Genomic DNA, 17,531 nt, shown 5'->3' with positions numbered 1-17,531 from the left:
GGTAGCCAGGGAAGGCCAGTTGGATACTTTATCCCCACTGGGGCCTTCTTGGTGTTACTGTCCACCTGAAGGGCCTAAAGCTAGGAGTGCTGTATGACACCTATAGGTCTGCCAGCTCAATGAGGATTGTGTGGGCTCCAGGTTGACAGTCACTGGCCTTCCATCCCCACCCTTTGGGTGCATGGCTGTTGTTTCCCTTCTTGGGAAAGAATGAGAAACCCAACAACAGCTATTCTGCAGCCACGGGATATGAGCCAAACAGCAATTTTGAGAAGAGAGAAGAGAAGAGAGATCTGCTGAACTCCCAATAAGTGGCATTTGTGCTGAACTGTAACATCACCACACCAAAAATAAGGTCAATGCTGTGCAAAGCCATTGTAGAGAAAGCAGGCAAAGCTCCAGAGTTCAAGTCCCTTCTCCTTCACTTATGAGCTATGCTAGGTTGAGCATACCCCACTTCTTTAGCCCTCTTCTTCCCCATCTTTAAAATGGGGACATTATCATTCAGGCATGTAAAGCTCCTCATACTGGATCTGGCATAGCTGGAGGCATGCTGGGACTAAAGAGATGGCTAGAGGTATGCCTGTCAGACCAAGGAGGCTGCTCAGTCCAGGTAGGAATAACCACTGGACAGAGGTGGCCGAACCCAGGTAGTACGGACCCACAGGAGTTTATGCTCTACAGATGGCACGACAGGCTGTCTGAGTCCGGGGAACACTCATCAACCACCTACAGGCTCTGGATGAGAGGAGTGAGCCCCCAGCCAGCCAGAGCATTCTCACTGAGTCCCTGAGCCGGAAATCCAGTTTTACCAGCAGCCTCCTTGAACTGGATCAGTTTTGAGGCCATCCCACAGGAACAAACCACTCCTGGCATACTGGTCAAATTAAGGTTTTGCATCAGCAGAGGGCAGGCTATGGACCACAGTGAATTCACCAAGGAAAACTGCTCTGGGGAGGATGCTTGGCAGGAGGCCAGCTGGCTTTCCTGGGAGATTTACTTCCTTAAGCTGCAAATGGCAGACTAAGTCACAGCCAGGCCCATCAGATAAATGACTCACTACATAGTGGAAAATCTAGATATGCCCACCAGCTCCTGGGGTGAGCTCTGAGAGCTGAATGAGGTTTCCTCTAATGGACTGAACTGACTCCATGGGCTAGGAAGCCAAGGCCCAAGAAGTCCTGGCTCAGCTCTAAGGCTCAAGTACGTGGTCCCAAAAGTTTTAGAGAAAACTCCGGAAGGATGCATTACTACCACCAATCCCCAGCCCCTGGCAGTTGCTCACAGGCCCTAAGCTACAGCCGAAAGTGGGCACTGGTTGCAATGCTGGGGTTGTCACAGAGCACAGACAAGAGTGGCCAAGGCATCCACCCACGCACCCATCCACCTACCCATTCATCTAGCAGACCCTCATGTGGCCTCTGCTCTGAGCTAGCTCAGTGCTGGGCACTGGGACAAGCCAGATGTGGGCCTGCCCGCAATCTTATGGGGGAAATACATGAGGCAGTAGGCAGTGCTGTGAGCGCAGTTTGGGCTGTACATGGGGAACCAGAGAAGATGCCTAACTCAGGTACGGAGAGTCAGGGCAGGCTTCTGGCAGGAAGTGGTACTGATGCTGAGACTGAAGGATAAAGAGGAAACGGTGTCCCAAGCAGAGGGAAGCAAATATGCAAAGGCTGGAGCTGAGGGAGACCATGGAGCACTTAGCAAACTAAATATTCTCTCAGGAAAGCCTTGAGCCCAGGAAATCTTGTACGAGGGTCAGTGCCACAAGTCTGAGGCTGGTTTCCCAGATGTGCAGAGCTTTCGGCCATCACCAAAGTATCACAGTTTCCAGGAGAGGGAAGAAGAGAACTTGCCTAAACTTTCTGAATTGCTAGTATGTGGGAGCCCATGCCTACACACTGCACTGCTCGATCCTCATGACAGCTCCACGTACTCATTATAAGGTGAGGGCATAGAGACTCCACTGAAGAAGCTACCTGCCATTCACAGGGACACACTGAGCAAGCAGGGGAGCCAGGACTCGAGCCCCAGACGACTATGGCCTCTCAAACCACTGCCTTGTGTTGCATCGCAACCCTAACCCTTGCCTACACTGTACCATCCATACCCAAACCCATGCTCTCCTCTGCCGTAGTGCTGAACCCACAGAAAACCATCTTCAGGTCTGCTCAGAAGAGTCCAGGCAGGTTGCAGGAGGTAGGGGCCATCAGAGCCCATAAGCAGGGATCAGCCAGTCAGGCCAGTCACTTGCTCTTCACCACGCACACACCACAGGTGGGCTCCCTCCTGGCCTCACATTATGAACTTGCCATCCTCCTATGGCTGGGTTCTCTTCCAGGAAGCCCACTCGCCTAGGACACTGGAGGGTGGTGGGAAAAGGGCTTGGCCACCCACTCCTCCTCAGGCTTCTATTTAGGTGCCCACCCCTAAGGAGGCGTCTGAAGTGACTGCAGCTCCTCTAGTCCTAAGGCTGAGCCTGTGCCCCTTCCTGGCTGGGCAGCAACCAGAGGGTGTCATTCTTACAGGCTTGCCAACCTCAGACAGTCACGGGTGCTTGCACATACCATGAGATGCCCTTCAGACCGCCAGGAGCCACTGGAGTGGAGAGCTGCAAATCAGGTCCTCTGAGGACATGGACCTCAGAGCCAGCCTGTGCCACCAGGCCTTTGGCTTGGGGCAGAGCAGAGCCTGGGCCTGGGAGTCTGGTCTTATCTCATTATTTCACAGGGCCTTGGCCTCTTCTGACCTCCTCTCCTTCTCTGTCCTTGGGGTCCCAGCCATGGCTGCCTCCTTCCATGCCCCCAGGAGGCTCTCTTGGTTGCAGCAGCATGGGGCACGGGGCGGGGGGCAGGGGGACAGCACCCAAGGGAATCAGTGGTGCTGGTGTTGCCAAGAGAGCCGCTGTGAGTGTTTGTAAATATTCACCTGACAGGGGGACCCAGCATCAGCTAGCCTCCTCTCCTCTAGCACATCCTATGCCTTCTCCTTGGGCATAGACCAGTTCAGAATACCAAGCGGTGGCACAGGCTGGTTCAGGGCACATGGAAGGTGGGTAGTGAGAGGCATAGCTGTCAAAACCCAGGAAGGGAGAGGATGGGAGGAAAGGGGCCCTGGTCAGAAGTATTTTGACTTCAAGGGGGCAGAAGCAGAGCCCCAGGGCACATTTCCAGTGGAGATGGCCCTGAGACCCATGGCTCCACTCCAAGAGCCCTCTGCTGGTCCAGCTTCCTGACTCTAGACCTTCACGATCTAGCAAGATGGCTCTATCAGGACTACTTCCTAAACACCTCCCAAACCTGACCACTCCTCTCCAGCCCCCTGGCCTGACCTGGTCCAGCCACCACCAAGTGCTGTCCAGACTCCCACACCAGTCTCCTCACAGGCCTCCTTGCTCTAACCAGTGTTTATACTGATACCAAAGTTATGTTCCTGATACACAGACATAACCATATCATGCCACTGCTCAAAAACCTTACCTGGCTCCCTCCTACCTTAGAACAAAAATTCAAACTCATCATGCTGGCACTGAGACCCTCCATGACCCTCAGATTCTTCCCTCCCCTTAGAATCACACCAGCTTTGCTCTGTATCAGCCTGGAGGCAAGTGGGGGTCCTTGCAATGCGGTTCCGGGTCTATGCAAACTTCTGAGGGCTTCAGAAACGGGGGAAGCACAAGGCAAGCCAGCAGATCATTAAAGAACCTCCTTAACTCCCAATGAAGAGCTCTGAAATGAAATCATAACCTCCCAGGGGCCAGGTCCCCAGCAAACAAGTCAGGGAAAGGGCCCAAAGGGGAGTTCTGGTGCTGGACTGACCCGGGTCCAAATCCTGACTCATACTCTTGACAGCTGTATGACCTTGGACAAGTTACTTTACCACTCTAGTCTCATCTCAAAAATCTCATAGACAGAGAATAAGGTACCAGGCATGCAGTAAGGGAGACATTCAGTAGATAGAAGTTAGCTGAAGCAGTTACTCTGTCTCTGCCAGCCAAAAGGGCTCAAAGACAGCTTGCAAAATTACATGCATTCACACCCTACCTTTCCAGCAGGCTCCTGGCACTGGGGAGGCAGCTGAGCTGGTCCCACTAGTACCAGCCTCCCTTCATGAAGGATGTGTGGGGCTTAGGGAGAGAGCTTACCACATCTTGATCAAAGCTCAAAAGTGGCGAAGGCCCTGCCCCAAGTCTGCCCTCCTGGGGACAGCCGATGGCAACGAATGCCTGCTCTGAGAAGCCGGCTGGTGGTAGAGGCTCTAGCAGTAGTGGCAGAGGCTCCCTGGCAGCTGTGGCAGCAGGTCTGGCAGGGACCCGGGCACAGAACAGCTCTATGGGGAGCCGCTGGCCCCTCCAGGCCCCCCGCTGCCCCTCCCCTGCATCTGCACACGGGGCAGTGCTGGCCCAGATCAGCTCAGAGGCAAGCAACCCAGCCTTAACCCCAACTCTGCCAGGTTGCAAGAGCCTCAGTTCACACCCCTCTGCTTCTCCCCACCCCTACGCTGTCTTCAGTCCTGGAGAGGAGTTCAGTCAGAAGGGTTGCTTAAGGACAGAGTCTTCTTACACATCTATCTGTGGCACTGATTAAGGGCCACGCCCTCAGCCGTGGGCTGGAGACCTGCAGGCGGCAGGAGCGGTAGGGGTGGTGGGAATGGTGGAAGTGGGCGTGGAGAGGCCAGATCCCCGGTGCCGAGGGCGGCCTGCACCGTTGCCCAGGAATCTCCTCCAGCACCTTCCAGGGGCTGTCTCCACCCCCAACCCCACAAGGTCACAACCAGTCTACTCGGGGAGAGGAAGATTAGGCACAGTCCCAGATAAAACATCTGCTCAGAGACGCTCTGGGCAGTGGGGACACTCCAGACCAAGCACCAGGGTCAGCAGGTAGAAGATAATGGCTTAGCTCCCCCACAGACCCCAGGGCAGCACACTAGCCCCTCCTTAAAGCCTGCCCGGAGAGACGCTTTCCTGGCTTGCCAGGGGGATGGCCATCCTGGAGCCAGAATCCACACCCAGGCCTGTTGGAACCAAAGCTGAGCCTCAAACTCCCTCAACGCCTCTGGCAGACAGACTGGGACAGTGAGGTCCCAGGACACCCAGGGCCTCACTCCTGCAAGATTTCTCCACTGGGTGAGGAGCTGGGGTGGTGATCGCGTATGGCCTTTTTTGACTCCTACTTCCAAGGCCAGGGTGTGGCTGGGCTCAAGGCAGGCACATGGTAGCCGCTGTGGAGAGTAAAAGGCAGGTCCAGCCCCCAGGACCCAGCTCACCACTCCCAGGCTCAACTCACAACCGGTGCTTCCGAGTCTTCCAGGACAGGGCCGCTGTCTGCCCAACACCATCCACCTCCTCTGCAGCAAGACCGCCCCAGGTCGCGGCCCAGCACTCTGACCTCCCTCTCGAGAGCTGTGCTCATAACCTGCCTGGAAACTCTAGAGCCCGCAGGCCTTGCAATACTTTCCCTGGGGCTGATAGGGCTTCCACTGCTCACCCCACCACCTGGGGCAGGCGGGCCACGCAGAGAGCTTTTTCCTCAGCAGCCCTAACCTGGAACTTGGCAAAAGCTTGCCTGGGCCCCCAGGCCCCAGCCTCCGGCAACACACCTGGAGGAAGCTTTAAAATGCACAAATGCCTGAGAAGCAACCCTCAGCCCCCAAAGCCCCTTTTCCTTCCTTCTTGGCAGGACCCTTACTTTTCTCTGTACATTTTCAGAGATGTTGTTAACTAAGATGAAAGCCTCCTTTAATGCTTCTTAAGGCAGCTTCTGGGGCAGAAAATCCAGTGGACACAACCAAGGTCCTGGCTGACGGAAAACCACACAGGGTGCCAGAGGCAGAGAGTCACAGCCCAGCAGTGCTGCCCCACGAAGTGTGTGGTCCAGGCACTAGGTTAAGAAAAGCACAAATCTCACCAGCACACCTGTGTGACCCTGATCTGTAGAGACACAAACACAGCAGCCCACACCCCGTCCACACAGGGATTCCCGCTTGTCTGTGCTGCGAGAGGGGCTTTCTCTCCACCTTCTTCCTGGGTTTTAATTAGAGTCACAGAACCACAGACGACTGGGGCAGACACGGGGTCAAGGGCCTCCCCGAGCTGGGAATTGCCAGGTGAGACCCACCGCATGTTCCCCCAAGAGAGACGGGCCCAGGATTCAGGGTTGCTGGGTTACAGGGTGGCTCGCCTGCCGAACCTCCCTCAGGAGCCTGATTATAGCCCTGAAGGTTTACTTAAGCCTCTTGAATGTAGAAAGGCCTAACTAAAGTTGGCTGTGCCTGACCACTGCACAGGGCCCCTGTCTCAATAGCCCAAACCCACCATGAACATGCCTCCCCTTCAGCAATTCACTGGGGGTGGGAAGCAGCCCCCAGCACCCTCCGCCCCCATCCTCAGGCCAGCACCTCTCAAGAATCTCACTCACCCTAAGCCCTGGTCAGGGAACATGGGCCCACAGTCCTGACAACACCACCAGGAAGCCAGGCTCCAACAATACTTTCAGACACTTAAAAATACAAATAGCCTTGAGAGCAGAGGAGCAAAGAGCAACAGTGTCTTTCACGAGCTCTGAGATAGAAGTTGTCCTTACCACGAATCAGGCCTGACAAAATTCTCAGAACGAGGAGGGACAGCAGAGGTTATGACAGTGGCAATGCTCCCTTTAGAAATATTTCAGGGGACGAAGACTAGGACTGACGGTGTGGATGAGCCTCGGCCTCATCGTCCTTCCTTCCACACCAAGCCCTGGGATGGCAGGCAGAACCCTAGGGACAGTGGCAAGGGCCAATGAGCGCTACACAAGCAGAGGACACCCCCTGGCCAGGGCCCACTATGCAGGAAGCCAAATCCTGTGGCTGCAACATGATCCTTTCCCCTCCCAGCCCGTCTAGGTTAGGGCGACCAGTGTCCTGGCCTCAGGAGCAGTAATCCATTTCCATCACTGGCCCAAACTGAGGACACAATGCAAACCCTACAGGCTCAAGCTCAGAAAGAGAACATGGGCTGCTCCAGGCAGCGTCATGCTGTCAGAGCTCAACTGCAGGTGGCCAGGGTACAGGGGAAACAGGATGTAACCACCTCCAGTGAGGGGGAAGCACCTTGCAGGAGGGAGGAGGGTTCTGTTGAGATTCGGTTCGGGTCGTTGAGGTGGGGAGAGCAACAGAGGGATTTGCTTTTGCCCACTTGTTCCCTCAGGAGCAACTGGGGACATCCTGCTGGGGCGGGGGGAGGGGAGATTCACAAGACAGAACCTAAGACATATCCTCAGTCAGGGAGGGGGAGCAAGGGGATCAGGAACAGGGCGGGAAGGAGGGTTCTGAGAAGGGGACAGAGTCCTAGAAAGAGCCTACTAGATGCTGGGGCTCCTGGGAAGGAGGCAGCGAGGCTGGTTAGATAGCATTTAGCTTCAGAGGGAAAAAGACGGTGATTGTACTATATATAGCCTCATGCTTTTGAAGTCCCAGCCACAAGCTAACAGGGCCCACCTGCTCACCTGATCTAGCACCTTGGGGTTTTAGGATGCCAAAGTGTCCCAGGCAAGCTGTCCTTCCAGATCCCAGCCAAAGGGACCCCTGCTGCAGCCAGGAGCCAATAAAGCGCCTATACCCACCATTCCAGGGGTCACTGTTATTTTGCAGGAATGACAATGAGCAGAGAAAAGGGAGTTTTGCTTTTGGTTAAAGGCACATTTTCTGGGACTCTGATAAACACCTTAATTTTCTGGCTTTCTCATACTTTGACAAAGTTCCTCTTCTGAATGGCGAGAAACAAACTTGAACCTCACTCCGCTCAGCAGAAGTCTGTGCTGGTCAGTGGGACCCTGCCACCTCTTGAATCATCCGTCTGGAGGCCAGGGCCACACAGCAGCTGCTGCCTTTCACCACCCTCCAGCTACCAAGACCTGCTGTTGGCCGGTGAGAGCCGGTGGCATCCACAGAGTTAAAACCAGGCTCAAGCAGCCCAGCCCTCAGCTGGTCCGGAGGACTGAGAACGCAGGCCTCCTTTTCAAGGCCAGGATGAATGGGGAATATGCAAATCACCGCCTCCCAAGGAGAAGCGGCAGGGGAGGGCCCACTGCTGGCAGGCCCACACCTCTCCACCCGGGTCTGTCACATGAAAGTGTTTGTATTCCTGCTGCTGCCTCTGGCACCCGGCCAGGCTGGGGCTGTTCTCACCGGAAAACAAAAATCTCTTTCAGACCAAAGCAAAACGAGGCCCTGGCTGGCCCAGGAAGGTTGCTGGACGTTGTTCACACCGACCCACTGAGAGCACTCATCGCTTGGATTCTCACTGAACCCACCACTTTTCCAGAGGGAGCTGGAGGGAGGCCTCTGCGGCCGCTGCAGAAAGAAAGCACTGCGTCAGGTCAGGGTGGGTGGGACCAAGAAATGGGATCGGCCCATTCTGAGGCTCTGTTGTTTTGTCCTTTTCAGAAATAGTAATGACTGGGCCTCAGGTAGCAACCTTTTTTTTTTTTTTTTTTGCTGTACGTGGGCCTCTCACTGTTGTGGCCTCTCCCGTTGCGGAGCACAGGCTCCAGACGTGCAGGCTCAGCAGCCATGGCTCACGGGCCCAGCCGCTCCGCGGCATGTGGGATCTTCCCAGACTGGGGCACGAACCCGCGTCCCCTGCGTTGGCAGGCAGACTCCCAACCACTGCGCCACCAGGGAAGCCCAGGTAGCAACCTTTTTTAATGAGGGAACTTCCGGCAATTCTCATGGTGTTGATGGTAAATGTGGACAAAGAAAGGGGAAGAAAAATGTGACAGTAAACAAAAGCCCTTGCAGTGCACTGACAGGACTTTGAAGAATGGAGGTCACATGTACTCTCTGCCTGCTGCCCAGAGTGCTGCTGCCACAGGTGCCCTCCAGCTGTGGGTGGGGTTTGTGACCCAGAGCCCAATGTGCACAATCACGCTCCAGAGCTTGGACTCCATCCCCCACAGAGGCTCCTCGACAAGGTCAGACTTCAATCTTGTTCAGACTTTCAGAGGCCAGAAATGCTGCTCTTCTGACACCCTAGGGTCACCAGGAGCTGTCCATTAACCATGGCACAAATATATAAATGTCTGTATCTATATCTATCTACTTATTTTTTAAACAAATGTATCAATAACAAAACAAAACCCAACCAAACTGCCAGCATATTTTATTGCAAGATAGATGGAAGAACATGATCTCAGAATAAAGGAGAGTCATTTGACTTGAACAACTCAACAGTGTTGCCTTCATTTTCCACATTTTTTTGGAATGTATTGTTGCAAATTTCCTCATTACATGTAGCATCGTGGATGATACTGAGTGAAGAAACCAGGCACAAAATAGTGCACACTCTAGGCACTATTCTCCCACATAGAGACAGGACAAACACAGGTGAGGCTAATCTATGTGTACAGCACAAAGCTTATAACCTATGAAGCATGGCTGCTACTCAGACTCCCATTAACAGGAGACAATGACACAGCAAGATCTCAATCACACGTATGATCATTTAGCCTGAGAGGAAATCTAGGACAAAACCACCCGGGAGCTGATTCTGAACCAATAGGAGGGTTTGTAGATGCTCCACAGATCTCCTGCAATCCAAAGGAAACAGGCCCTTGTCAGCCTCTCAGCCCAGAGAAAATGCCCATCTTTGATGACCGTGCACTGCTGCCTCCCTCCTCAGGTCCTCCTACTGTCAGCTGGGGCCACACAGTATGCCCATGAAGCCCAGAGACCAGGCATGTCTCTGGGACGGTTCATGTGGCTGCCCCAGGGAGGAGAAGCAGGAGGTAGAGGAGAAAGAGAAAAGAAACGTCAGTCCAGATGGAAAAGGGGTCTTCACAGGTCACAGCTTTCCCTGCTGCCTGACCTGTGGCAAGGAGATCAGGGACACATGTACCCAAATCTCCCAACAGCCCACTGGCCAGGGGAAGGCCAACCTCCCTTTCTCTCCACCACCCCAGGCAGAGCCAGGCTGAGGGGGAGGCAGCCTGCAGGCAGGGTGGGGGCTGAGTATGGGTGAGTCGAAGGTGTCCCCCAGGGAAGCACATCCAATCCATCTGTGCAAAGGTACATTCTCCACCACTAAGCAGGGTCCTGGGGTCTAGGTGGCTTCATGCAGCTAGGGGACACAGAAGAAGGGCCAGAAACACTGCTCCTTCCAAAGTCAAGAGGGGGACTTCCCTGGTGGCGCAGTGGTTAAGAATCCATCTGCCAATGCAGGGGTCACAGGTTCGATCCCTGGTCCGGGAAGATCCCACATGCTGCGAAACAACTAAGCCCATGCGCCACAACTACTGAGCCTGCGCTCTAGAGCCCGTGAGCCACAACTACTGAAGCCTGCGTGCCTAGAGCCCCTGCTCTGCAACAAGAGAACCCACCGCAATGAGAAGCCCACGCACTGCAACGAAGAGTAGCCCGTCACTCTCTGCAATTAGAGAAAGCCTGTGCAGCAAGGAAGACCCAACACAGCCAAAAATAAATTAATTAATTAAACAAACAAAGTCAAGGGGTCACTGCAGGCCTAGATGGGTCCTCCCTGAGGCCCCCTTCTCCATGCTGATACCTGCTTTCCTCTTACTGGTCTCTAGGGCCTCACCATCAGCCTCTGGCCACCCTCCCTGTCCCATCTCACTGGCGGGCCCACATCCCATCTTGCTGCCCTCTTTGTCCCAGCTCTGGCTACCTTCCCATCCCCGTCTCTGTCCTTGCTGTGTGGCCTCCAGTTGGCCTTGCTGTCTACTCTCTGGTTGACCTTACTGTCCCTCCCAGCAGCCCTTCTGTCTATGTGGCAGGACCTACAGTCAGTGCCCAGAATGGTTTATAGCCAAGGCTGGGGCAAGGGTGAGTGGTCAGGAGGAACCCCACTGGGGACTCTTCAGCCACCAGAACAATCTAGAGAAACAAACAAACAGGGAAAACACACTAGTGGTAAAAACAGGGCTCTGCAGCAGGATAAGTCCTGCTCAGTCCCTGATTATCTACCTCCTGAGCTGGTAGGTCAAGCTGTGGTACCCTGGGAGTAGGGCAGTGTTGCCGGTGTTGATTAGTGGGCTCTGTCTCAGAGCTGCCCACTCAACCTGGGCCTGCCTGTCCTCTCTCTCCATTCCTCCAATAGCCATCAATCACTAGGTCTGTTCCTGGCCCTAACAGGTGCCAACCCAGATTTGCTTACCCCAAGGTCTGGGAACGGATGCTGATTGTTACCTCACTGGCACCATCCAGGCCTGGCTTCCTATTCTAAAGCTCCAGGAGACAGGTACCTCAGAATGCAGGCCTGAATGAGCAGATGACAGATCAGAAGCTAACCACCCCCAACTCTCCATGGACACCCCCAGGCACCCCTACTCCCCGGAGTAGCTGTCGGGAGAGGAAAGTTCTCCAGGAAGAGCTGGTAAACAGGCACAGATGGGACTTCTTGGGATTTGAAATCTTTCAGGCTCTGAGATTACAGATTGGACTTCTGAACAGATAGCTCAGCTTGGCTCAGAATCTGTCCAAGCCCATTTCCCATCCTCCTACTTCTGCCTGTCACAGATCCCAAGCCTCACACGAATCAGGAGCCACACAAAGTAACTGGGTCTGAGAATGACCACACCAACTATGGGCTCCTGGAGCCGCTGAGCAATTATGTGGGACCACCCCTGGGCCTCACCTGAAGGCCAACCCCAAGGGCCCAAAGTAGCATCTCACTAAGAGTGCTCCCCTCCTGGGGCCCAGTGGGTGGTTAGTGGGGACTCTGGCCAGGCCAACGCAGGAGTGGGGCCATCACACCAGATCATCCAGTGAGCTGAGGACCTTGACTAGGGCCTCCTTTCAGCTCTGCTTGGCCGGAGTTCCCAGCCTACTGGGAGACTGGAAACTTGGAGCTCTAAAGGAAACAACAGAATCTCATCCTCAGAGAAGACTATCTTCTGTGAAACCAGTCACACCACAGCTGCGAGTGTGGTCATTCACTCACTCGTTAATTCAGCAAACACTTCTGGAGCACCTCCTTCTGTTCCGGGTTAACTGAAGGCTGATCTGACTCTGCCTGCAAGGAGTTCACACCTGTTTTCCCCTACAGCTTCTACCATATTGGTGATATCCCCCAGCTAGGCATGGAGCCTGGCACCCAGTAGGAGAACACTCAAGGTCTGTTGTCAGCCAATGGACTTGCAGTGAGAAAACACCTCATTATTAAGATAAATTATTCTCAGGGAATTCTTCATATCATTCATTTATGCAATCAACACTGATGCATACTGTGTGCCAGCCCTGGCTTGGGCATGGGGAGGAGACACCCTGGCTCTGCCCTCAAGGAGATCATAGGGCTAGTAGAGGTGGCAAAAGACTGTAGTTCAGTGGCATGTGTGCCACCAGGAGATGCATGCGGCTTGAGGAGTGTAGGGACAGTGTCACCTTGGCCATCCACATGCCCAGTTTGGGCCGTATATCCTTGATGCAGCTACCACACAGAATGAAGCCTGTGCTGCCTGGCCTGGCCTTCTAGTGCCCGCAGAGGCCAGCCCTGGAGACCCCGCTGGCTGAGCAGAGTCTGTCCCTAACTCTCATTGATTCATCTTCCCAATCTTTTCTCACACGGATCCCTCTGCCTGGAACGCCTTTTCTTTCCCTACCCCCTTTCTGCACGTCAGAATCCTGCACCTCCTTTGAGGAAGGCTTAGCTCAAGGTGTTATAACTTTAGCTAACATTCCTTGAGCCCTTTCCTATGTGCCAGCGCCTGCTCTTTGCTCTTTACACCTGTCTTCTCTTTAAACCCTCCCCATCCAAGGACTGCTCCCTTGTCTGTGCCCACTGACTTAGCCTGCTGGAGGGGCTCAGGCCCTGCCTGATCCTGCCTGATCCTCCGGGTCCCTTCTTGGCCTGGCGTCTGAGCATGTGGTCTGACTCACAGCTCTCAGGAGTTGCTTCACCACTGAACCTCCTTGTGTCTTTGTGCCGCATCTATTAAATGGGGATAACAGCACCACAGTGTGCGGGTAAGATTAAAGGAAAGCTTGGGGAACTGTAGAACATGGTGCTGGACACGTGATGGGTGCTCAGGGAAACAGCAGTCAAGTCAGCATGTCTGCAACAACAATTCCCCCATGAAAACACTACTCCCCCCCAAAAGTACTTCATTCAACGAATATCTGAGTGCCTACTATGTGCCAGGCACTGGCTAGTTACACACTGCAGCTTCTGTTACACCAATGCCTGTAACTTTGGCCTCTTTTTGCAAACTCCTCATGCTCACTTATCCTGCATGTTGTGTGTGGGGGACAGTCCTGGGTCCCATCTGGGGCTGTAGCTGAGCCAAGTTTGGCCTTCTGAAGGTCAACCCAAGAGCCCCTGTAATCACAAGGGACAGAAAACCAGCCAGAGAGCAGAATGGCTGGGCTCTGCCACCCCCTGGTGTCAGTGTGCTCTCACTGGGAGTACCCCTGTATCCTACCACGGGCCGGGGAGGGAGAGAAGGCACTGAGGTACGAATTCTCCCACACAGTGGTGCACCATGTGCAAATCCAGGCCTTCTTTTGTGAGGCGTGGCCTCAGATGTTCTACCTGGTGCCCCACCATCTGTCAGGGTCCTGGCTGCCTTCCTGGGCCCCCTGGGATGGCCCCAGACCTCACACCAGTCCTCCACCCTAATGGGAGCAGGGGTGTGGGGAGAATCTGATGGGGCTGGGCTGAGCTGGGCTGAGCTAGGCTGTGCAAGTCTGCACCTACCCTGGATACCTACAGTCAGGTTGCTGCCACACCAATCTCTGCCACCAGGGCCAGCCCCCATTCCCCCAAGGGTCACAGCTAGGGCCTCCTACCTTCCCCTTCCTGGAACCCAGCCTCAACTGGGCCATCCTTGGGCCACAGTTATTCTCATCCATAACATCACAACAGCCTCCCACTGCTCTCCCAGCCTCCACCCTCCTCCTTCTGGCTCAGCCTGGCCACTGCAGCTAAATCGAGGGCTCCTCTGCCCCCCTAAATAAAACCCTCTTCTCTAGAATCCCCTCCCATCCAGACTCCATCCCGACTCCATCCCCTCCTACAAGCTAGGATGCTCACGCACAAGACCCTAAAGACCCACTTCCCACCACAGTTCTTCCTGCACACTTTTGCTGGCCTGATTTTCTATACCTGGGGTTTGGCCTACCTGACTCTGATAAAACACCCCTCCCTATATGCTGCAACTCAGACGTCACCGATGGTCGGGTATATGGTTGCACAGCCTGGACACTGTAGAAGGACACAGGGCTGCATCAGCCTAGAAATTCATCCACCAGGAGGGGAGCCTCTTTCTACTTCGTACAAGGGTGCCATATAGGCAGGCAGAAGTGCCAATCCATTGCTCCCATAGTCCTCTGAGTGCTCACAGCACTGAGACCATGTTTTCCTGGGCCAGGCACAGCATCTGACTCACCACACTGGATCTATTTTGTTTCTTACTCAACACACAGGTGGGATCTGGGCTGGCCTCAGCGGGGAACAGGACAAATACAGCCCTAGCTCTCCTAAGGCTCAGAGCACATGTCTGCTTCCCCCATATAATCAGTTCCTCCTCCAGGTGGCTCCCCTCTACCCTTCCCTTGTCTCCCTAGGGCTGGATTGGGTGACAAATGGCACATAACTCTACAAAGAGTAACATCACTTCAGGGGGCCTCTCCTATTTCTAACTGAGCCAGAGAGATCTGGCAGCTGCCATGGGACCCTGGCGATTACAAGGCAGAATGTGTTCTCAGTGTTAGCCTAGGCGTCCTCTCTGCCCTCAAAGAAAGGCTGGGGTCCAGGCAAAGTCCCAAGCAAGGTGGACATGATCTGGGAGTGCCACAATGTGTCTGAAGTGGGTACCACACACCAGCCTCAGTGTCTCACTCTTACACCAAGTATGGCATCTTTGAGGAATTTCCTGTACCCACTGAGAAACTTGGTCTCTAGGGAAGAAGCTGTCACCTGTACCAAGAGTCACCCTGCTTGACTATTCTGAGGCCCCTGAACAGTCTTTCACTGAGGCAGTTTCCCCATTCTAGGAGGTGCCTGACCGCTTTGGGAAACACTCCACGCCGAAGCAGGACAGAAGACCAGTTTGAGTTAGCATCTGCTGAATCCCACTTTCAGATAAGCATCCAGCACTGTAAGGACTTTTTTTCTCAGAGGCTGATGACTCCTGCCACGTGTGGCTCTGTAGCCTCCAGGCACTTCCCTGTAGCCACAGACGACCAGGGCTCCAGAAAGCTACCCTTGGACCCATGGCTGGGTGGGGGCCTCCTAAGGGTAGGGCAAAGGGGTCCTGGCACAGGGAAAAGGTTCTGAGACCATCATCCAAGCAATAAATGGTGGCTGTTACTATCATCATCATCATCATTACCATTATTTTGATGACTCCTGCCCTTTACCCTTAACCCTAGCTCTAGCTCCAACCCTGCCTGTTGGATGAGCACATCAGGCTGAGTGCCCCTGCACGGATTGTCCTCAGACACGGCAGACAGAAGGAGCTTAGGGAGCTGAGGGGATTAGGGAGGCCTCACTCTCTCCCCAGCTCAGGGGAGGTGTCCCTGTGGCCTGACTCAGGGCAATGGTGGCAGGGGTTGCCCACCATTACCTGGCCTACCAACCCTCTAGGTTCAAGCCTGATACCAGGAAGCACTTAGCAATGATGAATCAATTAAAACTCAGATCTAAATCCTAATCTGTCAGATATTCCGTGTGACATTGGGCAAGTCAATTAACCTCTGAACCTCAGTAAAAAAAAGAGCACCACCAACCTCCTAGGATTTGCTGTGAATATTAAATAACACAGGCAAAGTTTCAGTTAAGGATTTCAAAAGGGTCACCTTCCTTCCCTTCTTTAGCTCAGAAAGAACCTTACTACCTCCTCTGACGATGCTGTTTGAGCATGAAATAATAATAAAACTAACATTCATAAAGCACTTGCTCTGGGTCAGGTCCAGCTTAAAGCCAGTTTAAGGTTCGAGCACTTCACATACATTATGAGACTGAATTTGCACATGGGGGTATGGGTGGGGGTGGGTGGAGACCCTTTAGTGGTATCATAACCTAGAGGAACCCAACACTCACAGAGGGGAGTGGCTGGTGTAGGCAGCAAAACTGGTGGATGACTGCGCCCTGGGTGAGAGCCCAGGTTCTTTGTGGGGAGGGGGTAAGAGGGTTGGGCAGGGATTCAGAGGGGGTCCTCAAGGTTTCTTGAGAGGATGCAGGGGTGAGAGGCTGACTCCTGTGAGGGGGAGATGTGGGCGCTGGCAAGGTGGGGACACAAGCCATGAGCATAGCTGAGGAGCCAGGTGAACCCTGCTTTACAGAAATCGTGTATTCCGGCTGAAGGGTGGGCAGGAGGGGTTTTGAGGAGGCCCTCTCACCAGGATCAGGAAGCCCCAGGTCAGTCCCAGTCATGTCCTTGACCTGCTGTGGGACCTCGGGGTCCAACACCTTCAGGGTCTGCATCCTGGAGATGGACAAGGATGAACTGGCTGTCCCTGGACTTGGCCTTGGGGGACGAGTGGGCTCAGGGCCTAGTCTGCTCAGCGGATGGTCCTCACTATAAGGGGCGGGGGGAGTCGAGAACCGGAGGGAAGTTGTTGTGAGGTCTCGGAGAGCAAGGCCCCTCATTTTCACTGACACAGGCACTTCCCAAACGCGGCCCGGAGCCCGCCAGAATTTGGAAGGGGGAGACCTGGGTGGCCCAGGGTAGTCCTGAAAGGATGGCTCGGCAGCCGGGGCTGGGGCATCACCCCTAGCCCGGGACCAAGACCCCACAGCGTGCCAGGGATGAGGGTCACAGAAGAGCACGGGGGGAGGGGGGAGACTTACCCGAAAACAGCCAGAGGGAGCCCCCCGACACGAGGAAGAAGGTCAGCATGTCAGTCAGCGCGACCCAGATGGGCCCGGCACTGCCTCCCCGGCCCACAGCCCCGCAGCCCCAGCAGAAGCCGCGCAGCCGCTCCCGCCGGGTATTTTTAGCCCCCGCCCCCCCCCCCCCCCCCGCCGGCTCCGCAGCGCCCCGCCTCCGCGCGCGGCTGCGGAGTCTTGGCGGGAGGGGGAGGGCGCCACGGGCCCGCTCTGCACCGGAGCCCCCTTCCAGCCCTCTACCAGCCCCGCCGCGGTCCAGGTCCGGGCGCTCCGCACGCTCACAGCCGCGTGGGAACCGCCGAGACCCCGGGCGGGGGAGGGGCCAGGCTGCAGAGCCGACCGGCCCTCTCCGCCCCGCCTAACGTCACGACCCGGAGTTCTGGGGAAACCGCCAGGAGAGGGCCGCACGGGCGACGAGCGCAGGAGCGCGACGCCGCGCGCACCCCACCAACGCGCGACCCTTACCCCTAGCCAGCGCGATGCTGGCTTTTATGGCTGGGCGGGCTCGGGTGGCAGAGAGGTCGCGGTCACCTGGTCTAGGAGGCACACTTGCCGGTGGGCCGGTTCCCGCTGACGCTAACGCCCCCTAGGACCCCAGTTTGCAGACACCAGGAGCCTCTGATGTCAGGTCTGCAAGCCAAAGAGGAGAGAGGGCGGTGAGGGTCTATTTAGGATCTGGAAAAGGGGCAGCTACGCCGGATAGTGC

The 17,531-nt window shown here is 55.1% G+C and overlaps 1 protein-coding gene across 6 annotated transcripts in view; it reads right to left on the bottom strand.

The window, feature by feature from the left end:
* ACSL6 (acyl-CoA synthetase long chain family member 6) overlaps positions 1–16,835 on the bottom strand; it is a gene marked incomplete at both ends in the record, with an annotated part of 63,741 nt that extends 46,906 nt beyond the window's left edge. For all 6 annotated transcript variants that reach the window (XM_079702135.1, XM_079702133.1, XM_079702134.1 and 3 more), the window contains one exon: positions 16,787–16,835. In XM_079702135.1, the coding sequence (XP_079558261.1) occupies positions 16,787–16,835 (49 nt within the window). The remainder of the gene's footprint in view (positions 1–16,786) is intronic.
* Positions 16,836–17,531: the final 696 nt, after the last annotated feature.

This window comes from Hyperoodon ampullatus, assembly GCF_949752795.1.
Source record: "Hyperoodon ampullatus genome assembly, chromosome: 4".
Taxonomy (NCBI): Eukaryota; Metazoa; Chordata; class Mammalia; order Artiodactyla; family Ziphiidae; genus Hyperoodon; species Hyperoodon ampullatus.
This window is presented reverse-complemented; position numbering and strand designations above follow the sequence as displayed.